Source organism: Gossypium hirsutum, chromosome D09 (genome assembly GCF_007990345.1).
Source record: "Gossypium hirsutum isolate 1008001.06 chromosome D09, Gossypium_hirsutum_v2.1, whole genome shotgun sequence".
Lineage (NCBI taxonomy): Eukaryota > Viridiplantae > Streptophyta > Magnoliopsida > Malvales > Malvaceae > Gossypium > Gossypium hirsutum.
Window position 1 is genome coordinate 42994053 of NC_053445.1, and position 26914 is coordinate 43020966.

The window sequence follows — 26914 nt, forward strand, 5'->3', positions numbered from 1 at the left end:
GAATGCTCGGCCTCCAAACGGGGTTTGAAACGGGCTGAAAAATCACTTTTTGCACTACGCCGGCCACCGGCCACGGCAGCGCCGCGGTGGTGGCCATGGCCGAAACCCTATGACCGGAGGAGAGAGGGGAGAGTGTTGAGAGGGTCTGCTGGTTTTGTTTTTTTAGGTGGGATGAGAATGAAAAGTTTTTTAAAAAAATTGAGCCTTTGTACATTCCCTAAACGACGTCGTTTAGGGCTTGGCACCATAGCCCTAAAACGACGTCGTTTAGCCTTTGGACCCGATGACCCGACCCGCCTACATGGGATCCGCGCGTTTTCTGATGCGAGGGGATATTTTCGCATGCAGTCCTTCTAGCTTCGCAGCATGGCGCAATCTGATCCTTTCTCATTTATTTTGATATTGGGCCGCAAATTTTGCCTCTGTTTCAATTCGGTCCTTGAGTCATGTGTGACCCCTCGGTTTAAAACGCTGCGTTTCTAGACTAGGGGAATATTTCTCTATAGGTCCTTCGAACTTTGAGCGCGTTTCAAGTCCAGTCCCTTGCAGCCCTTTTTTATATTTTGCGATTTTGACCCCAAAATTTGAATCTAGATGCGATTCGATCCTCGGCCTATTTAACCGAATTTTTAGTTTTTTATTTTTATTTATTGTTTATTTTTTTATTTTTTATTTTATATTTTGTGTCCTTTTTAACAAAAATCAGTTATTGAATGTTTTCTTCAAGGTTATTTATTTATTTATTTTCAATCTTTGGTAAAAATTACATTATTTTATTTATTTATTAATTCATGATTTTTTTTAAAAATTTGGCTTGTTTATTTTATTTCTATTATCATTGCAATTTTATTTATTTGTATTATCAAAATACTTTTCATATTTAGATTCCTTTGTATTACATTTATTTGTTATTATATTATTGTTATCTTTATATTGTTGCTTACATAATTTATTCATGCATGTTGACATTAAAACTTTTATACACCAAATGTTTGTATTTTTATGCACATCATGCCACGGTTATTTAAATGCATGTTTATAGCCATGTATGATCCCTTTTGTGTGTCAAATGATTCTATTAAAAGCATAATGAATTAAACGTTTTATTTCACTATTATTCCACTCAAATTCGTAACCAATTTTAAAATAAGGCAATGTTTCGCATTTTAGAAATTCTAGAAGTTGTACCCTAACTTACTGGGTCTCAATTTTCTCGTTAAACCTAAAGAGCAAAATATCCTTTTAAATCCCCAAACGCATAAAATTTCAAAATAAATGTAATATTCTGATTTAGAAAATTCGAGAAATCGTGCCCTAACTTACTAAGCTTCAATTTTTCTCGTGTTGATTCTAAATAACTGAATATCCTTTTAAAAATTAAAACGAATGAGGTTTTAATAAAAAACAAAAGGCAAGCTTACTCTCAAAAAAATACGAGGTGCCGTGTCCTAACTTACTGGATGTGACATCTTGTTAATTCGAGATAAGAAGGCATTTTTCATTTTGATTTATCCAAGTAAATTTTTTAAAATAATGTAATATAAAGAAGGATCGTATTTTTAAATTCTTTTCGAGTTTTTAATTTTCGACATAAAGACATTAAATAATCAACTAAGGTACCAATTTTGGGCGTATCGAGGGTGCTAATCCTTCCTCGTGCGTAACCGACTCCCGAACCCGTTTTTTTTGGATTTCGTAGACCAAACTCGTTGTTTTAATAAAATCAAATCGTTTATTAAAAACAACCATTTTACGAGGTGATCCGATCACACCTCATCAAAAAAAAGATTGGTGGCGACTCCCATTTTCGTTTTTATCCAAATCGACCCCGTTTTATCAAAAAAATGGTGTCAACAGTATGAAATTAACAATTAAGCTTAATTAAGTAAATTAAAATTAATTAAAACTAAAACATGATTAATTAAAATATAAATAAGCTTTCTGAAATAAACTCAATTAAACAATGAAAAGATAATAAAATCCCAAATGTATGTTTGTTTTATTGAAAACAACTTTCATGAAATATTTTCAAGAAATTTACCAAACAATAAAAAAATATTTTATATAGGTTCATCCAAACACCGAAAATTATTAGTTTTTCTAGAAAAGTAAATCATTTTTCAGAAACCAATTTTAATGAAACAAACAGAGGCTAAATTAAACGTGTTAAACATTTTCATTTATTAAACACTTAAATCTCCGTCTACCCTCCAAATTATACTTTTTTTCACTTTAGTATTTAACTACTTTTTTTATTTCATTTTAGTACTTAAATTATTATATAATTCGGTTCAATACATTTTATTAACACATTTTTTTTATAGATATTAAAAAATACATGTAACCCTTATTAAAATCTGCTATGTAACACCTTTCAACTATTTAAAACGTGAGACGCGACATTTTTATGATTATTCAAATTAAACTATATGTTTTAAAAGAAATTCAAAAATTATATTAAAAATATAAAATGTTTTAAAATTTTAAGTATTTTAGAAGATATATCATTGACTTTAATTACAATTAAATTAATTGAATTTTTCAAAATTTAAGGAATTTTTTTTATAAAAACTATATATACTTTTTTTTAAATTATTACAATCTTCAGGAGTTTATCTCTTTTTTTAATTATTTTTCAATTTTTTAGTTAAACTTTTTGAATTTTTAGAAATTTTGATATATGATGTGGTGTTTTAAAAAAATATTTTTTAAAAAATTATTACAAATTTTCTAGATTTTTTTTTTGAAATTTTGAGGTTTTGGTTTTTTTGTACTTTTATAAACCTTGACTTTGATTTTTTTTTTATATTTTTACATAGTGAGTTAAATAGTGCAGCGAAATACTAGTTGAAGTATTAAAAGTGGGACAAAAAAATAGGTGTCAAAGTGTCAAATTGAGCATTAAACTTAATTAAATATTAGAGAAAGAAAGGGAATGATGTTGAATGATAGAAAACAACCACCATAGTCAATCACCGAGGTTGGGCAATCACGACCAACCTCTAGAAGTAGGCAACAAGGAGGATCCACCTGATGCCTAAGACATGGTCATTATTTCTAATACGAGTGAAGATTTTGTTTCTTTCTAGGGTAAATTGTTGAACAGTTCGGTGGAGACAAAAAAATAATGAGCCGATGTCTCACCTTTTTTAGTCGATAATGATAAAATTGTAGTTTTGATCTCTCTATCACGTTCATATTTAGGACTTAATTTTTATATTTTAATTTGACGTAATTTGGTCATCTACTTTTATAATGGCATTGATTTGTCCAAATAATTAACACCCTTAACTATTGCAATTACAATGATGATATGAATTTATCTAGAAATCACTTTTCTAACACAAAAGACTATATACATATTTTTGCATGGAGTTGGGACGGGTATTTTAAAAAAAATTCGACTGCAATATTTAACCGGAATAAATTAATTTAAATAACTAATGATATTACATAGAGGAACTAATGTATAGATACTAAATCTTAAATTTAAACATAAAAATCATAAACATAATTTAATCTAAAATAAATTTTGTCTAACACATTATTTTTCATGTGATTCAATAAAAGGTTTGATTTTTTAAAGATTATTTTTACTTTAATTTAATCTAATTGATATATATTAAAGCATAGAAATTAAATTTTAAATTTAATTAAACATAGAAAAAAGAAATACAGAAACGTATAAACAAAAGGAAGTCCCTAAGAAGTATCAACCTTGTTTTATATATAGTTATATAGGATTAGATGCACGATGAATGGATTTTTGTATTTCTTTTTTTAATTTTATTTTTCATTACTTGAATAATAATGAAGTGAATGCCATAATGGCTATGACCCGACAAATACGTAGTTGGCGATTTCCACCATGTTTTTCATTGATTTTACTACTCTTGTTTTAATCAATTTAAGATGGGTATTTGATGGGATTAAAAATAGTGAAATATTATTATTTTTTATTTCTGAATTTGATTTTTTATATAAATTAAGATATATTATATTTATTTTTTGAAATTTGTTACAAAATTGGGTGGATATTTTTTCAAATTGAAATTCATTTATGTGAAACAGCAATGCATGGAGGCAAAGGTGGTCCATAGGCAGTGACGAATGGTAGGGGCTAAAATTCAAAAAGAAAAAAATTATAAATTGATCATATATGTTTTTTTAACACAATATTTAGAACTACTCATTGTCCCTCCACAATTTATAAATAAGAGATAATACACTTTAGCGCATTCTAATCCACGCTGACAATAATACTCATGCTAATTGATTTAAAACTTAATTGGCTGAACTCTAATTTTTTAACCTTCCAACCTTGTTACTTTAAATCTCATTAATTTTCTTAGCTCAATATTTTTTTATTATTTTCAATCTATCATATGAAAATATTTGCAAATCCAAAAAAAATTATGAGAATTTTTAAAGTGTAATAAGTATACAATCAAAGTACAAATATAAATATACGTCTGAGTAACCACAAGTATTAAGTTATTAGATATAGAGTGTATGAGTAATTACAATATAGAATCAAACCATTACAAGCACAACCAGACTTAAAATTGATACAATCCAAACTAAAACCAACAAACTAGACTAATTAGACCAAAACTCATCCATGGCAATCGCATATGATGGAAATCAAAGATCTACGCATATAATTGCATATGATAGGTCTTGAACAGAGATACTCAATACTCAAAATCTCCACTTTTACCAATTGAGCCAAAATTTTAATTTTTTATAACAAATTTAAGAGATGTAATATTTAAATTTAATATGTTGTCTTCAAATCAAGATAAACATTTAATGTGGAAAGGTAGAAGTTGATACCTTAAAAGACTTTCTTACAACCAAAAAACAAACTGATGACTTAAGCAAGAAAATAGGAGATATGATCTAATTGAAAGTTTTTTGAAACTATATTATACGACAAAGGTTAAGAGGAGGGGATGAGCTCCCCATGTTTCCCAAGACCTACACAACGTACTTGAAACATTCAGCTTGGGCGTCCTCACTGGGAAATGGGGTGGGTAAGAAGGACCAATTTCATTGCCAAACTGATAAAGAGGATCCAATTGGATGTTGAGGTTAGGTAAATATTTCAATCAAAATGACTCATTCGTTTTCAGGGACTTCCAAAGGATTTGTAATGACGATAGTAACTTGGAAGATTATGAATGTAACACATGCACGTAATAAATTGTGTTCTACGTGAGCTTGCTTCTTGTAAGGGCGTTCAAACGGTCTGTTCGGTTATTAATCAAATCAAATTATTCAACATGTACAAATCTTTCATTGTTAATCGAATCGAAATTTTTTTCAAATGCGTTAACTAAACCGAAATATTTCAGTTATATGTTTTTGTCTTTTGGTTAAAATAAATATAAAACATATAAAAAATACATTGCTAATGTTCATTTCTTGTTTTTTAATAAGTCAAAAAAAAAATATATATATAATAAATATTATTTATTTCAATTAATATAAAAATATTCAAAAAATATATTGCTAATATAAAAATATATTATATAATAATATATATTATTTATTTTAATTAATTCAGTTAATTGTCCGATTTCGAACCGAATTAATCGATAACCAAAATTTTAAAAAATTATTAACTGACCTTCAATCAAACTAAATTCGGTCACCAACTGATTAATTAAATTAAATTAATTGTATCAGTTAATTCGATTTTAATTGGACTATGAACGCCCCTAAATTCTTCCATCCTACATCATAATTAAATGACCGGTGCCATTAACATCATTTTATGATGGAAAAAAATAATAATAATAATTCCAGAATACTTTTAAAAAATTACATGGCTCTGCACTAATAATAATAAGAAGAAGAAGAAGAAGAAGAAAACTAAAGTGGAAAAAAAATAAATGCAACAATGTTTGAATAATTTTAAAAATTAACAAAGATGTAAAATTCAAAAATTAATAATAATTCCAGAATACTTTTAAAAAAATTTAAAAATGTTCTAAAAATTAATAACAGTGTAGATGATTTTTACAAATGGAAGTAGCTAACATCCTATTCAATTATTCTTTTTCTCACAATTAAATTGCCCTATTAATTTGAAATACTAAACTATTCTTTTCTGAGTAGTTTATTAATGAAAATAATTATCATTTTTTTAGAATATATTTAGGAGGAACTAAATTCCTCCAGAGTAGATATTCCAAAAGGAATAACAACAATTAGAAAAAAAATTTCTCACATTTCCGGTTGAGCCCAGGCTGACAAGCTGACTCCTCACTAACTCTCACTAAGCTTTACACCATAACCAATCTGTACATTAGCAATTCAATCCAAAAACAATAATTAGTTAGCAAACTCTAAAATCCTATTTCTTTCAAGTGTCAGCTTTTTTTTTTCCTTTCTAGATTTTGAAGATTCAATTTTCCCTTTGTTTTTAGTTTGATCTTCAAAGTTGTTAGTTGGGTCTTAAGAATTCTTTTAACTTGTTTGTTTATGTTTTATGGTTTTTGTTGGCTTTGGGTTATTACCATTGTGAGTGTGACTTTGGGTTTGTTTCTTTACCCTCTTAGCTGTTTGAGAAAAGTCCTAAAAGAGTAGGCCGTTCCGAAAAACATGGTGAGGTGGCAGAGGCATTTGCAATGTGCACTCCGTCGAATTCGAAGAAGACTGGAACACAATTATCCTCTGTCTTCCAATTACTCTTCCACTTCCACTTCTCGCTTGAGCTCCTCCCTTTTACCTAGAGAGTTTGAATAACTTGGTTATTGATACTTCATATATTTAGCTTCTTTCATTCTCATGGGACCTCTGTTCCACTTCGTTAATTGTTTTATTAGTATTTTCTATGTGAAGTTGAAGTTGAAGTTGAAGTTAAATTTGAATTTGGTATTGGGGAAGTAAGATTGGCAACACTTCTTAAGTGTTTTTTTTTTTTTTAATTTCAGTATTTAAAATTATTTGAATTATTTATGCAGGCGAACTGCCTGGTATTCAGAGATTGTGGAAGCCACCTTCTGCTAGCATCTCATCGCCTTTATATCAGTATTTCCAGCAATTGGTAATGCTAACTTGTTCTTTGCACTTGGATATGATTTTGGTAAATTTGATGTTTTTGGCTGTTTTCTAGTTTCTCTTGGCAATGATCACTATTTCTATTTCCAAGAGAACCGTGAATTTTGTGTTTTGCAAGTCATAAAAACTAGACATGTAATCTAATGCAACTTTTCTTGTGAAATCTGAAGTAGAACTTGTGACATTTCATGTATGCTGATGCGAATTTTTGGATGCCTCATTTGTTTACTGATGAATACAATACAGGGGTAAGAGAGGAGGATATTGTCATATATCTTGGAAAGCAATAAGTTCATGTGCTTTCTCACTTTTGATGGTGTAACTATTATTGATTTATAAATGCTTGTTTTCTTGTATTTAAGATGCCATGTTGCTTTCATCTTGATGTCATCCCTAATCAGTATGATTTTTATTGCCTATGGCACCTATCTGCAGAAGATCAGGGTTTCTTTTCTGTTCACCATTGTAAGATGCCCTTTGTTTAACAATATCCATTGGAGACAATGCCAATGGTTTGAATTAGTGTCAACATATTGAAGATCAACAAGACGCTTCTAACTGATGAATAAACAATTCTTAATCAATGTCACAGGAGGTTCATAAATGAATTTCTATATAATGTTTGTGCCACATGGATGTGTCATTATACGCTGTTATAATATTTATTCCCTCTGGCAGCATCATATTAAAGTTATTAAGGCAATACTTTTTAGAGTATACTATCAGTTGATCTGAGCCAAAAGAATTTATTGAAACAATGGCTTGTTTTTTATTCCATTTTTAAACATTCGGGTTGCTATTGCGAGCTTTTTCAATTTTTTCCTTACTTTTATTTTTTGTTGTTTTCCATTCATAAGTTGTCTTATATTTTCATGCATTGGGAATTTCCACTTCAAGGAAATTACTAGCAGGTTCTTCTGAAGAGACACCCATTTCATCACCATTAACTCCTGTTTTGGCAATAGATATTGGAAAGAATGAAGAGAAGAAAGGTGTTGCTAATCGCACAAAAGTTCAGGCGGTTTTAAAGAAAATAAAACAGGTAACCACCCGAACTATTACCAGAAATTTCTAACTTCATTCCATTTGCTTATTTCGGTATTCTGCAGTCCCACTTGAAGGTAAGAAAAGAGGTATATAACTTAAACTGGCAGGGAACTATAAAATATCTACATTATTATTGTAATGAAAACCCAAGGAAGTTGGTGATGTTTCATGATCAATGATCCTCTACATGCAATAGTTTCCAATGTTCAATAACTACATGAAAATTTACATGGCTCTGGATCAATAATAATGAATGGAGCATTCTTTTCCATGCTATGCCCTTTCACATGAGACTCTTGCATTTTGCAAACCACTTCTGTAAGTTATTCAAACGTGCTAGAAAGAGGAATGTTTCCAGCTTTAAATGAGTTTGATTTAGCTTAATTGATGGGACACAATATGTTGGTCTTGACTTCTGCACAAAATTCTCTTTCCTCTGATTAGTTGAAATAAATGGATATTTTGAGACCTTTAGTGTGATAGAAACTTACAATCTTTTGTGGATCCAAAGCAATAAGTCAAGTAGATGAATTTTTCTAATGCAAAAACCTAAAACTGAGATGACTTGCCTTTATGCTTTAGGAGATTTACAGAAAAATTAAGCTGAAACAAACTTTTTTCTGAATTCTGTGTGCTTAAGCTTGTGCTTGAGCAGTGAGAACATACCATGGAGCATCCGTGCAACTAATTGATTGTTAGTAATTCTTTGTTAAATTCAATAGAGGCTGGTTTATAAAGTTCCAATATCATCTTCATTTGCCTCAATTTCTGCATGAGTAACTCGCCTTTTTTGCTGCATCCAAGTTAGTTCCTAATGATAAAGCTAGTGAAATTTTAGGATTAAATCAATTGACCCTACTTGAAACTGCTATTGAGCTGTAATAACAAGAACAAAAGGAAGTAATATTTTTTAAAAAGAAAAGAAGCTATTATTGCATCTTTAATATGGCCCCCTAAAACTGCCTTTATGATGCTGCATTGCCATTGCTTCTGGTGTTGCTTTGGTCGTAGAATTTACATATGGTTGACTTGCTTGTTTTAGAGTCCTAAGAAGGTCAACTTGGTTGCTGCACTAATTCGTGGTATGCGTGTCGAAGATGCATTATTGCAGTTGCAGGTGACAGTAAAGCTAGCTGCTAAAACAGTCTAGCAGGTAATTCAACTGCTCTAATCTATGAAGTAGTTGCGTAGTTACTTGCTGATGTCTGGTCTAGAAACTACCTAAAACTTATCTTATAAGCTGATATAGTTATGTGCCACAAAAAGGAAACCCAGAAAACAGAAAGAAACAGAAAGTTGTACTCACTAAACTATTCATTAATGGAGAAGAAAGATGCAGTTTCTTGAAACAGATTGAGGGGCTGGCTTGATCAGAGAAAAAAAAAAGAATGAAGGACAGGCATGTGTGTGCGCCTGTGCTCTGTTGCCCTTTACTTTCTTCTATATTGGGTCTTGTCAGTTGAATTTTTTGCTTTGTCAGTGAACAATAGAGTTTAACAGTTTATAATGAAAACATTGCTATTGTAGGTTATTCACTCAGCTCGAGCAGATGCTACCCATAATCATGGATTGGATCCTAGACTGTCTGCTAGTTCGTAAGCAGTGGAAATGAACTTACTTGTATAACTTTGGGAGTATTTGTGCTTGTATTCATCCTTCTTTTATTTTTATTTTTTACTGTTAAACAGCTGAGGCGTTTATTGGAAAGGGAATGTTTCTGAAAAGAGTGTCGTTCCATGGGAAAGGACGGTCCGGCATTAAAGAGAGACCGGAATGCTGACTAACGGTGGTAGTGAGGGAGACGACAGCGGAAGAGGAGGCTGAGATAGCCAGACAGACTGAGAGTAAGCAAGTTTCGCAAGCTTACTAAGCGAGAAAGACGACTTGTACCCCATAAGCTTATTGAAACCACTCCTATTTGGAACCGCAAAGGTAAAGCCAGCAGCCAGCCAGCCTTGAACCAAATGGCTTGACTCCATGAGATTTCTTCCCCCCATGTGTGTTTTTTTTTTTTTTTTCATTTCAGCAGATGGTTTTTAATTTAAGTAATAAAAGGCATCGTCGAAATGTAGAATTTAATCATTTTCAGTGGCTGGATAGATTTTGGGGATTTTTTTACCATTCATTTAGAGTCAAAAGCTGCTTTTCATTAGTATATGAAGCTAAGATTTAGAACTAACGTGCCATGGGTACTTGTAAGTCGGATATACAAATTTATTGATTTTTTATTACTATTTAATTTCTAATAAACCAATCGAATATTTTCATGCCTCGAAATATTCTATATCTTCAACGTGACAAATTGCGGCAAAATTTGATGTTCCATCGATGTTGTACCTAGATTCTCATCAGTAGTATTTTATAAACTAAACAAATAAGCATATAAATCCGGTAGTTAAATTGAGTGATTTCTCTTTGCTTTCCGCAAGGTCCTCAACGAGTATCTTTATACAAATCTTCATCCGGTTTGCCACTAAAATAAGTTTAATTTAGCTGCTGTCAAAAAACCTGTAAGATTATCAACTCTAACAAAGCTTCATAATCACAAGTTTAGAATTCACACGTTCAATAGAAACCAAGGACGACAAGAGAAGCATCCCCTTCTACAACAAAATTGGCGTTGCTCCAAATTTTTGATTTTTTGGATAATGCTTATGTACATGTAAAAAGACAATTTGATCATTGAAAGAACTTACTTCTTTTCGATGCTAGTTTCTGAATCTGTAACTCTGATGTGTTTCTCTCCTATTTTTCCTCGAAACTGTAAACAAAAACAGTCTTGTTTTTGATACCTTTGACTTTCAGTAGATTCTGTATTGGCTTTCATGGGGTTCGCACATTTATTAAAACCCCGGTTTGAGTTCTGCCTTTAAATTCTGATATATGTTTCACTACGTTAAAATTACATCTCCCGGACTCTTCTATAGAAAAGGACATATGCAGCAGATGATTTAATTCTGTCTTCACTGATGGGGAAAACTCTGTCGTCGTCAAACTCGTACCATCTACCGTGCCCGTGCTGAAAATGCAGAAAGAGAATTAGAGGATTGACCATAAGTCATGTAAGAATCAACACCAAGTTAGATGAGAAATTAAAAGAAAAACTTTAGAGCTTCCATTTCTACTGCTACAGCCTATAAAATATTGAACCATCGTCGTAGTACAAAACTGATTTGCCGAGAGTAAGCACTGCTGCCATTATATACACTCTTTTTTTCGGTCCACCTTTAAAATGACAACCAACCAGATACTGACATATAAGTCAATAACAATAAGCCGATAATAGACATGATACCCCTATTATTTCATCTATTGCTACAACGGTACAAATACATGCTTTTGAAAAGTATAGCATCATAATTAGGATGCATTAGTTTTCGAGAAAATGAGTAAATCACAAATTTTTATAACCTATCATTCATGGGTAGCTAGATGCAATTTCTTGTCAGTAAAATAGCAGGACTCAATGGCAGTAAATCTTTAAACACATTCAAAGAACATTAGGTAGAAAAGATTTGAAACTTACATCAATGAAAGCAGTATAATGACCGCCTCCCATGCGTCCATAGTGATTAGTTACTGCATATAATTGATAACAATTGGACAATTGGTTATCAATATGGGAAATGTAATTGGAGAGATTGAGATCATGAATTGGAAAGTCCACATATGTTTCTAGCTTGTTCTTAAAAAAACGGCTATATGAGAATCTCTTCAAATGAATTACTAAAATCTCGGGTAATCTCCAAAGATCTAACTTTTTGATGGCTTGCTGATGCTTCTTGCACCTGGGGCAGTACCTAGATATGACCATAACCCTCACTATCAGGTTCAAGACGAGTATTATTACTTCATAATTTAAAATAAAATAAATTAATTCTGCTTATAACTTAAAAAAAAAATGTATATTATAGATGGAAGAGCAAATATATAACTTTGTCAAGAGTAGAAACAAAGGATCTATTAGAAAAAGAAACAACTAACCACATATCATCTGGTCCTAAAGGTTCTTCTTGCAAGAAACCTTCCAGACATTTATACAAGGAAATGGATTCTTCATGCCTTTTTGCAAACAACAGAGGCTTGAAAACCTCAGGCAATGAGCTGAGAAGGCATGTATCATACTTTTCAATCATCTTATCTGACCAGTGAACAGTCACATCCAAATTCTTGGTTAAACTTGAGATTGGTACAGGGTCATTCATCTTTATCTCTGATGACCCTGGCTTATCAACCAGGTAGAATTTGAAGTCAGCATTCAGATGAACATCATTCTCTTCTCCACTGTCTGGACCTGCATCACAATATGAAACTAAAGGGCTAACAATACCCTCCACCTTAGAATTCTCGTTAACAGTATTCCTTGTCTCATCACCATCATAATCATTTACCACATCTTCAACTGGCATTAGAAATGGGCGAAGTAATTTTAGAAACTGGTAATGGATCTCAGATCCACTTGAAAGATTTTCTATCCTTGCTATAAGAGGAACACCGAATAACTTCCAGTTTGGTGCCATCGCACCAAAACCATAAGGCCTGATAACATAGTTCAACTAAATAAGTATATAAAATATTACCAGAAATTGCAAATTTGGAAAAGAGAGTGATGCAAAAAGGAAAAAAGTAATTTGCACCCTTTTTCTTTTATAAATGGCAATGAAGATGTAAGATTAGCTGAATTTAGAATAATAGGAATATGGCAAAGAGCAGCTTGTTTATCCAAATTAAGAAATTAAAATCGTCCAGGCCACAAGAATCATGACAATAGGTAAGCAAACTCACCTTTCCAGCTGCTGATGTGAGAACACGACCAAGGGGCATGTCTCACTAACTTTTGGTAACCTATAGGCGACAAGTTTATCATCATCTCTAATCAAGGCTACAGAGTCTGATGGACCATCCAGTAAACGAAAAATCTGATTTTTGTATATCTGCATAGAAGTTCAAAAGTTAGTTTCTATAATGAAACATTAGTGTAGAACTATGGATGCTATCTCTAGGCTATCCAAATTGCTAAAAATTTTCTTTAATAAACAGCAAAGTGGGGTAAAAGCTCCCCCCCCCCAACATTGAAGTCCTGTCCATGTAAATAAAACGGTTAAAATATGCTTCAAGTTCCTGTACCTTTTTAACATTTGGAATTTAGTCCCTCTACTTTTATTTTCAGGTATTTAGTCCTACTTTTCATATTTCAAAACTGAGGTTTAATTGTTAACACCATTAAAATCTTTCTGTTAAATTTGCTAGTGTGACATTTTTATAACAAAAGAAATAGTTAACAAAAGAAATAGTCACTCAGTAGACATGTAACAAAAAACAGGTGTTGTAATGAACTTGAATTTAACAGAAAAATTTTAACCATGTCAACAATTGAACTTCAACTTTTAAATCTGAAAAGTAAAGGGACTAAATTCCAAATATGCAAAAAGTACAAAAGCCTACAAGGACCTATAGCATATTTTAACCTAAATAAAACACAAGTTTTTAGGAGTTTTTGTGACGAGTAAAATGGTCTAGGTCTAAACTCTCCAGAAGACAAATGGAGAAACAATGAAAGATCCACAGGATAATACTAGTGAAACATCCACAATCAATCTAAAGCTAGAAAAATGACCTAACTAAAAAACATTCAAAATATTTATTGTTATTGTGATTTATTAACATCCTTAAATTAGCAAAAGTGACTAAAGACATTCGTGATGCTGGTGAAGAAATGCCATACATCTGTGATATTGAAATCATTATTAGTCATTAATAATGACATACAACAGAAATAACATTATTTCATATGAAAAAGCAAAAAATGTCTAGCTGCATACCTCAGCCACAAGCAGGGTTTCATCATCTTTTAAAGAACATGCCAAACTTAACGAGTCAATGAGATCCTTGAGCCTCCCACCCTTGGGAACAGTAATGGTAAATGGCATGGGCAACATAATCCCATCAGTACTAAAAACCGTCAAAGTCATCGTCCGCATAGTTGTTGAAGGTAATGGCAGTGTTAGGTACATAAATGGATCAAATGTCACAGAGACCTTCTTGCAAACAGGGCACACCAATGTTGACCGGTACTGACCCTAGAATAAAAGAAAATTTGAACATGATTTAGTTCACTTAAACAAGTTTCTTTGTAAAGGTAAAAAAAAACAATCCACCTAGAACATAAAAGCAGATGAAGATCCACTGCAACTTCGAACAGTAATTATAATTAAAAAGCAGAAACTCAAGTTATTTCTGATGCTAATAAACAGCCATTTGAGGAAGCTTTTAACTATAGAGGAATTTAGCCAAAAATATTTTATATATATATATATAGAGAGAGAGAGAGAGGAATACTTGGAAAATTTTATAATAGTATAAATTCCAAAATCAGTTACAAGACGCTTCAAACTCAAAGGACTCACTTGGAAGATGTCAACTATGATGGAAGCATTGCGAGCCAAGTGATTTAGCCAGTGTTCATCAGCCACTTCTTCATCTGGACGCCCCTCTGCATCCTTGGCTTCTATATATGGCTTGCATTTTACACAATTCAAATCTTCATGAAGGCCATCCAGCAGAAAAGCAAGAAACTCCTAAGTCAACCGTAAAACATAATTACTATTGGCAGGGAAAAAGGAACCTTCACTTTTCAAAGAAAAAAGTAAAAGTTGGCCTACTCATTACATGGACAATGAGGTTGTTAGGGGTTGAACCCAAATCACAAGAACTAAAAGTCTGGCACACAGTATATACTCATCCCTTTTTATTTACACAATATGTGAGAGGGGAAATGGGAAAAATTACATTTTAAAATTATCAGCAAAGCATATTTTAGCTGTTGAACTATGAGGAGTTTCATAATTGAAACATTTTCTTTCTCATGCCACAGGAAGTAAGCCATCATTAGCAGAAAAGCAAATAAGAAAACTGAAACCACAATTCTTTTAAGCAAGTAACTTTACTAACTTGTGAGTCGTGCTGATTATATCCATCAAATTGGGGAGCAAACTTAGCAAGTTTAAACTTGAACATTCTTGGAGCCACTGGCATTGCACCTGGAGCCCATAGCTTTCTTAACAGCTCTCCAAATGCTAAAGAAAGTTCACCCTAAGCAAGCAACAGACAATTATGAGAAAAAAGTAAACAAATCTGAAGAAAGAAAATTCTTGAATGAAAGATGCAGTATCATACGTTCATTCCCAGAGAGTTTTCATGATTTATATCTTTCTCATAGTCTCCAAGGCAGTAATCAACAAGCTGTGTAGTATGCACCAAACACTGTACTGCACTGTTCATGAAACAAGTATTTCCAAGATTTTGTAGTCCTGCAAAGCCCAACACACCAATGCCCCTATAACCACTACCAGACAGTGATGTGTTGGTTAGCATTAATTGTGAGCTCAGGTTGTCACTATTCATATTCATCCTTACTCGACTCTTGCCAAAGCTATTTTCTGTCTTCATCGGTTCTGCCAATCTCTCATCAGTCTTGTTTGTAAAAACAAAAAACCCATGAACATGCAATTCAAGAAGTACCTGGATGTGAAAAGGGCAGGAGGCAAAAAAAAAACAGAACAGAGAGAAAAAAGTTTATAACAGCTTCCAGGAACAGAGATACACACATAAACAGAATCTCCAAATTATTAAAACCAAGGAACTTCCGCTGGTAAGAGTAATGGAAGTAGATTATGAGTCCTAGCCTTCATATATTTTTAGGATCTATTGAAAAAGCACAATAAATAGCATAGGAGCAGGGTTTCAAGCAACTAAGTGTATTGATGCTACAGCTATATGATAATACTAAAAAAAAAGTAATAGATCAACTAGTCACACCTCTTTCCCCTGTTTCCCAGGAGAAAATTTGGGCAAATTGATAATTTCATTCATAACAAACTGGCTTGTCTGCCCTGAGAAGTCCCAAATCTGCAACTGCACAAGAATGAAAGAAAAGCATACATCACTTTCACTAAAACATGGAACCATTTTAAATGAAGTATTAGTAGCTCATAACAAAACCTACCAACTCAGATTGGGAATTGAAAATACTGCAAGCTCTCCTATAAAAATCGACTGCATTGTCCTGAAAATGCAAACCACTGTCAAATAGAGGACATGACAAACTAAATCAAAAAGCAAGAATGGCATGAGAGTCAAGACCTATAAAGAAAGAGAGACCAATCCCTGACATATTTTACAGATAGCATGCGTTTTCACCAACCAAAACCACATTCCACTGCCAGGAAATGGACCCACAGATCAATACTGGATCATCACCATATTCTAGTAACTATATTTATATTTTACAAGCAGCATATCATAACTCAATATGATAGAAGATGCAAATAATGAGTGTTCAAGGACAAATGGAAGTACTATAATGGGATGAATGATGAATAAAAACAACTGCAATCTGCAAGTAAAAAAGGGCTCATGCTCAAAAAGTATCATGCAATGCTTGTTCACAATAATACAAACATGTTATTTTCGGGCCAGTTAAATTCAATAGATAGGCCAATTATTATTTATGTAGTACTGCTTCAAAGGATTTTAACATCACTTCAAAAACGACCTAGAAGGAAAAAAATTCCAGTCAATGAGGTGAGAAAATGTGAACACGGATATTAAGATAATAGCATCAACAACCATAAGAATCCAATTAATTGTTCATGGGTACGACCGAAAACCATATTTTGATTGCATATTCATTCAGCAAGATAAGCCCTAACCTATATAGTTAGGACTTATGCACATGTGTGTTTTTGTGTGTTTGTACTATAATATTTCAAGTAATCATCTACGGCCTTGAGAGTTCACAAGCTAATACTACCCAACTACAGTTTCATCACCTTCAAATAAGTCATATTCATCTAAGTTTGTCAACTTAGTAGCAAAATAGATATCACAATTTAAACTCGCCTATTTCAGTAGTGAATCTGATAGCCATTTTCTCATAGAGTACACCTTAATTCTAGCACCAAAAGACATCTCAAGATGACATGAGCCTAAAGACAGGACTAGCATCATAAGAAATGATCTCTTCCTCTAGATTGAAAGGGAAGAGGAATTTCACCCAAGATGAAACAATACAAAAAGAAGGAAAAGGGTTACAGACAGCATTGATTCACAGACCAAAATCATGCAGCTCAGTTACAAACACTCCATAAAAAAAAGTAATAAGGGATTGGAAAAGGGAAATGACCTTTAAACTGATCTTTACTAACAATGAATTTGTTCCTGGTGAAAAAGAAAGCCTTATCTGCAAAGGAAACACTTCTTGTGATTGACCCTCGGCAACACAATGGTACCTATCATCTTCCTCTGATGTTTTGGAGTCATTGTGCCTATAAAAGACGAGCACACGAATACTCAAAAAGGATTGTAGAATCAACATCTCCTTAGAAAACAAAAGGTAAGTACCAGAAGTTGTCACTAAACCATTTTCTCCATCATAACACATTCAAGAAAATGCTTTCCATGAAACAAAGGCAGCCATACCAAAACATTCATAGAAAATGGTCAAAACTATTTCAGCTAGATAAGATTTTAGTTTATTTCAAAACCTATACTACATAAAACGGAGGGTGTAGAATGGAAGTATTAGACTAAATAAATATCAGAAAAGCTGAAACATAAATCTCTCTATTACAGTCTAGCAAATTTCTTAGCATGAGCATTCCCGTAAGTCTTACTAGACTAGATAATGAAACACTAATAGCATTGTGAAACAAACTTGCCTCACCATTTAAGAGTACGCAGCCACAATGCTTCCTTAACCAAGGCATATTCACGGCTTGAAACCCCTTCGTCCATCTTAACCCTAGTCCCTGAACTCTCTTCCTTCCTCAAGTCCAGTACAATTTCAGAATCGGCATTGTCATAGTTGGATAACACATTGTACAAAATGCCTACTATTTCATCAGCAACGCTTCTTTGAGCCTCCTTCCACCATCTGAAATTAAAAGGAATTTATAATTGCAAAAAAAAAAATGCAAATAAAGGGAAAAAAAACCCTATGAATCGGATTTTTTATAGCAAGCAAGTGAAAAACAGAACCATGCAACTGATTAAAACTTAATTCAAAATAAAAATAATAACAATAATAAGCTATAAAATCATTCCAGCAAAGAAGATAAGAAAAAGTATAATTTCTTTATTCCGACATTTTCTAAACCCAAAATCCAGTTCACATTGTGTCTCTTGTTCTCCCGGCCACCAAACAGAAGAGGTAAAAAACAAAATTAAAGACGCACCTATACGGAACTAGGTAGAGTTTCTGGCGATTAGCCTCCTCCTCGTCGGTTTCATCATAATCGTCGCGATCGAGGCGGGAGGAGAGAGGGCGCTTGCGAGCGTAAGGGTTGTAATCGAGGTCGAAGAGGTGATCGTCGTCCTCGGAGGAGAATAGGTCGTCCATGGAGAAAAATAATAAGGCGCGTAGGGCTTTCCACAACACCGCCTTGAAGAGCCTGAGAGTGAATATAGAAAGATACGCGAGCGTCACCGATAGCAAACGCGTTGTTGTTTCGGCGATGATTATTGAGATGTTTGAGCTTTCTGAAAAGACCGTTCATAACAAAACATTGAAAATTTTAATTCCTTTTTATAATTATTAAATAAAAAAGATAATTATGACAGCCCCCAAGTAAGTAAACAACCGCATTTTTCAATTATTAATTAATAAAAATTTAAAATAGAAAAATATAAACCGCAGAAATTGAAGAAGAATGACTGCTTGTTCTTCGTGTTGCGTCGTCGGTTTTTTTTTCTTTCCACAAAATTCAAATGGTTCTAAAAGCCTCCGGCGTCCGGAGGAGAGAAGTGGGTTGCACGCGCCTCTGATGAGATTGTGGGTGGAGATTGTGGATTATGTAGAGAGTTCTTGGTGGGGGCAGTCTGATTGATGGACTAGTATTTGACACGTGGCATGTAAAAGTATATGAGCCCAACTTAAGTTGAGATCGTGGCGAACCGGTAATTTTCTTATTTTATTTTAATATAATGATTTATTCTATCCTTTAATTTTATTTATAAAAAAAAGTCAGTTTAGTCTTTTATTGATTTTCGTATTTTTTAGTTCTTAATTTTATTTTTTGTCAAATTATCTCAATTATGTTTTTATCAAATTATCTCAAAATAGATAGAAATATAATTATTGTCTTTTAATTTTATTGATGTGAAATATACGTGGATTGCCACGTGAATGACACATCAACATTTAATTAATTTTTTAAAATTATTAAAATTATTTTTAAAATTATGAAAATATATTTTTTAATATTTTAAAATTTTTTAAAAAGTGATTAAATGCTTACGTGCCATCCACGTGGCAATTCACATATATACCACATCAACAAAGTTAACAAATGTTAACTTTTCTATCGATTTTGAGATGATTTGACAAAAAAATATAAGTTCAAAAGCTAAAATATTTTTTTTGTAAAGTTAAAGTGCCAAAAAATCATTATACCTTTTATTTTTTATAATTAAGTTTTTGAACCATGCATTTTATCTCATAAATATTTGTATTTTTTTATAAATAATAAAAATTATGATAAAAATATTAAATAGTAGAATTTGAAAAATAAAAATATTCAAAATAAAGTTGAAGGTTTAAAAGCATATGAGGAACAACTTAAAAAAAATAATCATAATGTGAATTTTAAGGAAATGTTTACATTTTTTGTTAATTTGGTTCTTATTTTTTTAATTAAATTTGGCCGTAACTTTTTAAAAAAAATCAAATTTAACCATCAACCTTTTGAAAAAAGTTGAAATGGTTTTCTTTAACAAAAAAGACTAATTAAAATGTTACATTTTTAAACATTGCAACTTGCATGACAATTCATAAGTATTCCATGCTAATTTTTTAGAATTTTTATTGGTTTTTTATATTTATCAAATTATAGTTTTGCTTTTTTATTTTTACAATTTTTTAATTATTTGTTGATGTAAAACATAAAACAAGTGATATCATTAGCATGATGTGCACATAAACTGTCATGCAAGTTGACAAACCAATAATGTTAAAAATTAATGTTTTAGTCATCATTTTTATTAAGAAAAGTAATTTGACTATTTTTAAAAATATTAAAGATTAAATTTAACTAAAAAATAAGAGTTAAAAAAATAGAAAATATAAATATTAAAGGTTAAATTTATTATGATCTCAAAAAGTATAGGAGGAAGGTTTGAAATTTGACAAACCACCGGTTGGACTGTTTGCCCGGTTTCACATATCAAGCCTGATTCGACCAGTTTTTAGGTCTTAGTCTCGGTTTTGGACTCCTAGGCCCAATTTATGATATCAGGTCCAATTTTCAAGTTCAACTACTCATTGGGTTAATTGTCTGAGTTGAAAATTAATTTCTAAAAATATCATTTTAATTTGATTAATTTAATTTTATTAGATCAAAATTAAATTTCTCAAAAATTACATAGATTTTCCAAATTAATTTTTCAATAAAATTTTTTAATCAAATTCTCTAGTTGAGTAATTATTACGATCTCCCAATTTAATTCCACATCGAATAAATCAACTCAATTAAATTATTTCCAAAGTCACTAAATTTACTTCTAGTTCAAATACAGTCCGATCGAGTTTTTGTTAAGCTAGCGGAGGGATCAATTGAACTTATACAATTAGGCTCTAATAATTGCAATTATGTCCAAAAGTATCATTCCAATAACTCGCAATTACTTAATCATGAGGTCAGTGCATAAGAAGTACCATGATTGAAAACTCCTTATTGTATACTCTTTATGAAAGCAATTCATCCAACTGCTTAGTCCAATGGCCTCACCATGTGTGTATTACAATCATATGATATCCTTGATTCATTTGAGTTAAATCTATTCACTTAATACTTTCCTATTTTATCTCATTGTCACCATTGTGTCTTATTAATCATTAATATGACCATTGTCAACAAATGACTGTGATAAATTACTTGTTCGAGAACAAACTACCCGTGACCACATTCTATATTTATCAATTCACATAATACCAATGAGAGAATATTATTAACTCTTTAATTGAGTTATGAATTTCATTGTTACTAATAAAGCCATGCCATACACAAGTCATATACCCAACATATCGGCTATTAGCTCGATCAAGCATAAGCCTCCACTTATATCAAAGCACATAAGTTACACATACATGGTCAGTAACAAACTTAAGATTTAGGTAAATCACACAATGAATGTTACAAGTAAATTAATTCTCAGATGGATTCAGAATTAACTCATATTGGGTCTAGTCTAATGTATCATTTTGCCAATGAATACATCTATGTTTCTACCCGTGGAGTCAACTGCTCCGATAGCCAATACTAGTCATATCCTCAATTGGAATTGTAGACGACATAATAATCCTATTCAGTATTTGAATCAAATGCTCGATTTGATTCTTTTATAGGATTACGGACTCGTTTAGATTATCTACTGAAGTAAGTTGTTTTTCTCGTAATATAAATGCTCTTACAATGTCACTCATCATCAGTTTAAACTTAGACAATCAATGAGCTAATATTTGTTTGTCACAATTTCATTATACACGCAAAATATAAATAACAGAAATACAAAAGACATAACAGTAGAATGCGAAATTTATTTATTCATTGTTCAGATATATAGAAAACAATTACTTGATTATATAAAAAAATTATATATTTTGGTATCTAAAGATAATAGTGTTAACTTTTAATGTTTAAGTAGACTTTTAAAGTTCATTTGATGAAAATTAATCAGTAGTTAATAATATTAGCAATTAAATTTTATCAAATCATTCCTAAAACTCGAACAAGTCACATCTATCATACTGTATTTGACAAATTAAATGAAAAACTAAACAAATTTACAATTAACACTAAATTTATTCTATTAATAAAATCATGAAATATTCAAACCTAATTACCAATTAACATCCATCAAATCAACCTTAGAACTTGAATTAAACACTAAAAAGTTAACATAGGTACCACGTTACTTTTATCAAATATAGGTATCAAATTGGACCAGAAAATAACATAGGCATCACATTAAAAAAAATGTCAAACTCGAATACCAAATAATATATAAAACTAAAAAAGTATATATACACAAATGATCCGTATATCGCACAAGAATACAAACTAATTTATCGTAAAACTTTTTGTTCCCATTTATAAGAAACGGGTTGAGAGTGGAAAGATGAAAAGAACCTAGGTATCATTTGTAATTTGTAATTTGTAATTTTGATGAAATTTTTGGTCTATGATTTGTAGGGGTGTGCATAATTCGGGTAAAACCGAAAAAATTCGGTTAACCGACCGAATTCTGTTAATCAGTCGGTTAACCGAAATTTTTCAGTTGGGGTCGGTTAATTTTTTTATGATTTTTCGGTTAACGGTTAATTCGGTTCGAAACCGGTCGGTTAACCGAAAAAATTAATAAATAAAATTATCCAACCCAACCCAACCCAATAAAACTAAAACTAAAGTCTACCCAATTACCCAACCCAATAAAACTAAAACTAAAGTCTACTCAATTACCAACCCAATAAAAATAAAACTAAAGTCTAACTCTTAACTATCTACCCAACTACACATGTTTTTTTTTTTAGGTTTAATGCAAATGGAGATTTTTTGGAGAGAAGAAATGGATATAAATGGAGAATATTAAAGACTTACATTTCAACAAAGTGTTAATTTCAAGAATTATGTAATGTTTTTAATTATGTAGTGATTCAAAGACTTATGTAATATTTTTAATTATGTAGTGATTCAATTCGGGTAATTCGATTAATTCGGTTAATTCGGTTAATTTTTAACCAAAAATAAAAACCATACAATTTTCGGTTAATTCGGTTAACCGACCTAATTAGCCGAAAAAATTTCGGTTCGGTTAATTTGTTTTTAAAAAAATTTGATTCGGTTAACGGTTAAAAATTTTGGAAGGTCGGTTAATTCAGTTATAGCTATTTCAGGTCGGTTAACCGGTCGGTTAACCGAATGTACACCCCTAGCATTATGTATATATCTTTTTAAATTTATTAATATTATATTTTAATTGCATTTCCACATATACAAACATACATATAATGTGCATATATGTATATAGAAGTGAAAAGTTTAACAATAGTAATTCAATGGAAATAAAGATATAATAGTGCAAATGATAATAAATATGATAATAAATACAAAAATAATAAAATTAATATATAGTGAAAGTAACATTGACAACTCATATTAAATAAACATATCAGTGCTTGTAGCCAAAGACCCAAAGGCTCCGGATTGCTCCAAATTGTGGAGTCAGGACTTAGGACCAAGCTTTTTTTCCCCTTCGTTTTGGGCTGTTCAAGACAAGTTTAGAAGCCTTATAGACGGCTCGAACAACTTATGTTAGATTGGGTTTGCCGTAATTGAATAAAGTTGTAGCAAAATGATGATTATATAGGAATGTAATATAATTGTAATGGAATGAAAAAAGTATAACAGTTGGGTGGAAATTTAGAGGTGATCATGGGCCGGACAGCCCGGCCCAGCCCGATGGCCCACCTGAAAAATAGGAGGGTTCGGGTAAAAATAAAGGCCCAAAATATGGGCTTGGGCACAAATATGAGGCCCGTTTTAAAAATAAGCCGGGCCTCAGGCAAAAAATTTTGGCCGGGCCCGGCCCGAATATATATTAAATATATAAATATATTTTATAGTTTTTAAAATATGCTACTTTTAAGTTTTAAGTTAAATGTTTTAAATTTGTTTCACTTCCTTCTTCCACCAATCTTCCAAAATCCCTAACCTATATCGTGCCGTCCTCCCTTTTTTTCCCAATTCCAAAATACCGATCCACCTCCACCGATCCACCTCCGATCCTCCACCCAATTTAAGGTAAATGGAGCTCTATTTTGAAAATAATTTTGTCAAAATAAACCATTCACAATCGTTGTATTTTGTTTAATTTTTGCGTCTGAATCTTTTAAGAAATCATTAACAATGGATCCCTTGATGATTCCCTTCCATTTTCTGTCTGTTTGTTTCTGGTTAATCCGGGTAACTTCATTTTCTGTTTGGCTGTTTGTTTCTAGTTAATCCGGGTAACTTCATTTTCTTCTTCTTCTTCCATTTTCTGTTTGTTTCTGTATGTATTTTGCTTAATGTTTACTAATTAGTAATTAATTGATCTCTTTTACTGGAATTTGGTGCGAGTACCAGATGCGGATATTTTGCCGAATTCTTTTTTTGAGTTTCTGTTTCTGTTTGTATTAATGCGAGTACCATATTTCTGCTTAATGTTTGTTTCTAACTTTCTGTGTGTTTCTTTTTTTAACATAGACTTCAATAATTAATGGATTTGGCAACATGTGGTAGTGTTTTTCTTAAGATGTTGATTTGGTATTTCATTTCCTATATATATAAAATCATCCATTAAGTAAAAAAAATAATTGATAGAAATATGTAGGAAATTCTTATCTAATATTGTTGAAAAAGTAACTTAGTTAATTTCAGAATAAATTGAATAGTTTAATTCTTATACTATTAAAAAAATAAGTAGACAAGAGCGATTCATGATAATGTTAACTATTTGCATTATATGTTAACTATAGAGCTGTCCATGGGCCGGGCGGCCCGGCCCGACGGCCCGCCCGAAATATGAGAGGGTTCAGGTAAAAATATAGGCCCAAAATATGGGCTTGAGCAAAAAAACGAGACCCGTTTAAAAAATGGACCGGGCTCGGGCTCAATTTTTTTGGCCCGGCCCCGGCCCGAATATAATAAATATATATTTTTATTTTTATTTTTTATTTTTTAATTTTTAATTTTAAAATACTTTAAAAATATTTTTTTATTTTTAAAATATTTTTTGTGTTTATTAAAAATTGGGCCGGGCTGGGCCTGGGTAAAATTTTAAGCCCATATTTCGGGCCGGGCCGAGCCTGGGCCTAAGAGTCGGGCCAAAATTTTTTCTGGGCCTGGCCCGGCTCGGCCCATGGTTAGGTCTAGTTAACTATAGCACTATTTAGTTGTTAGAGACTTGTTTGAAAAGTCGTTCCTTTCACACTTTGCATTAATTAATATATAAAATGTGTTGGCCAAAAATTATATACAAAAAATTGTTCTTAATTTTTTTTAAGTAAACAAACAATACAGACTATTTTTTTTAGTGATACACTTAACAACTAGATTTATTTAAGAGTTAATTGGTATAACTTGTTAATCCGGGTAACTACATTTTCTTCTTCTTCTTCTTCCATTTTCTGTTTGTTTCTGTCTGTATTTTGCTTAATGTTTACTAATTACATTGATCTCTTTTACTGGAATTTAGTGCGAGTACCAGATACGGATATTTTGCCGAATTCTTTTTTTTAAGTTTGTTTGTATTTTGCTTAATGTTTGATTCTGTCTGTTTCTTTTTTTAACATAGACTTCAATAGTGGCATTAGGCTAGATCGTTTTAGATGATCTGTTATGTATGTTACTTGCAGTTTCTAGTTATTTTTAATTGAAAAGAGTTTAGCTGAGGAGTAGGAAGTAGGCAGCACTTATTTGATGAGGGGTGTTATAAAATACTTGAGTCATATTATGACAGTATACTTGTGCAAGCTCTAATATAGTGGCTGGAGTTGATATTGTCATATCACAATGAAGTTCTCAGAATTTTGAAATTGCATGGGATTCGAGTTTAATGAATTTATTATAATGTTTATTGAGATCATAAGCTTAGTTTCTTCATTTAATCTCATCTTTTTTTTCTTTTTCTTTTTTGCTTTGTTTTATTGCAGAAACAAGCAACATTGAAATTGATTTGGCTTACCTTAGCTTCCTTTCCCGTAAGCTTTCATTTACATTTTCCTTTTAGAATTTAATTTAATTTGATTTTCTTTTATTTTACTTTGTAAAACATTTTGCAATTAAATGCAGGATTAGCCGATTTTCTAGATGATAATTTGTGTCCTTATCTCAAAATATTGTTATGATTATTGATTCCTCTGAAAAAGAAGTGAACTTCCAAAATATTAGAGGGAAAGAAAAACTTAAATTTTGATTAAATTATGGTAATGTTATGCTAAAATTGTTTATCTACTAGTAGGAAAATAACGGGATTGAGAAATAGAGATGCTTCTATTTATGAATTTGGATTGGATTTATGCAGTTTGGATTGGAAAATAATTGTTCTTAGCAGATGAATGATCATAGAAATATTTGTTTTTTGATTAAAATTGATTTATTTTTTTATAGAGCATGTACTTTGCATTTAATTGAAGTCTAAATGAAATTGATTTATTTTTTATGTACCACCTTTTATTTATTTTTATATTATTTCTCAAATTTAATATTTAAAGCGATTGAATTTTAGATATTCTTTTATTATACAATATTACCATTTGATATTAATATGATAATATCTAATTTTTCAAGTAAACTTTGACAAAATGGTATTTTTTTTTAAATTCGTTAAGTTGGTTTATTAATAAGGTATTGTTAACAGATTGCAAAAAGTAAAAACAATTATAAATATACGGGAAAATAATGGGTCGGGCCGGGCTCGGGCTTAGTATTTTTCCTCAGGTCGAATCTGAACAAAATTTTAGGCCCATATTTTGGGCCGGGCTCGGGCCTAGGAAGTGATCATATTTTTTAAGCTCAGCCCAAATCTGGCCCGACCTAGACTATGAGCACCTCTAGGTGGAATGAAATGAATATTTTATAAGTATTATTATCTTTAGTTTAGAAGAATGAGTACTGTAATAACATAAAAAAATGCTCAAAGGACAGAGATTTCGTTTAATAGTTTCTTTTTAGTACAACCACATACAGTTCTCATCCATTTG

General features: G+C 31.5%; 1 protein-coding gene, 1 long non-coding RNA gene and 1 pseudogene across 4 annotated transcripts; 2 read left to right on the plus strand and 1 right to left on the minus strand.

Annotated features, from left to right (window-relative positions):
* Window positions 1-5027: 5027 nt before the first annotated feature.
* LOC107892526 (uncharacterized) lies at window positions 5028-10392 on the plus strand (annotated as a pseudogene).
* A 115-nt stretch (window positions 10393-10507) lies between these two features.
* Window positions 10508-18954, minus strand: LOC107891201 (ubiquitin carboxyl-terminal hydrolase 8). 3 transcript variants are annotated; one of them, XM_016815912.2, is made up of 14 exons: window positions 18807-18954; window positions 18351-18654; window positions 17840-18049; window positions 17300-17441; window positions 16121-16180; window positions 15934-16029; window positions 15292-15636; window positions 15067-15207; window positions 14523-14693; window positions 13938-14195; window positions 12901-13049; window positions 12100-12654; window positions 11642-11915; window positions 10508-11134 (listed from the first exon to the last, which is right to left on the minus strand). In XM_016815912.2, exons 2-14 carry the CDS (start codon window positions 18512-18514, stop codon window positions 11018-11020), a joined length of 2682 nt encoding a protein of 893 aa, XP_016671401.2. In that variant the 5' UTR covers window positions 18515-18654; window positions 18807-18954; the 3' UTR covers window positions 10508-11017. The 3 variants fall into 3 exon arrangements, with proteins under 3 accessions (XP_016671401.2, XP_040956692.1, XP_016671402.2); XM_041100758.1 differs by having other exon boundaries at window positions 18351-18918; XM_016815913.2 differs by lacking the exons at window positions 18351-18654; window positions 18807-18954 and having other exon boundaries at window positions 17835-18051.
* Window positions 18955-23809: 4855 nt separating this feature from the next.
* On the plus strand, window positions 23810-26264 carry LOC107891199 (uncharacterized). Its single transcript, XR_001682146.2, has 2 exons — window positions 23810-23972; window positions 25865-26264. It is a non-coding gene; the product is annotated as an uncharacterized lncRNA (long non-coding RNA).
* The last annotated feature ends 650 nt before the right edge of the window (window positions 26265-26914 follow it).

Bases quoted from the DNA above. Each gene is read 5' to 3' on its own strand.
- LOC107891201 (XM_016815912.2), bottom strand. From the start codon at position 18,514: ATGGACGACCTATTCTCCTCCGAGGACGACGATCACCTCTTCGACCTC. The intron at 15,637-15,933 runs GTGTGACTAGTT...TTTCACATCCAG, and splicing joins CTGGGAAACAGGGGAAAGAG to GTACTTCTTGAATTGCATGT. The intron at 11,916-12,099 runs GTTAGTTGTTTC...GGTCATATCTAG, and splicing joins TTAGGACCAGATGATATGTG to GTACTGCCCCAGGTGCAAGA.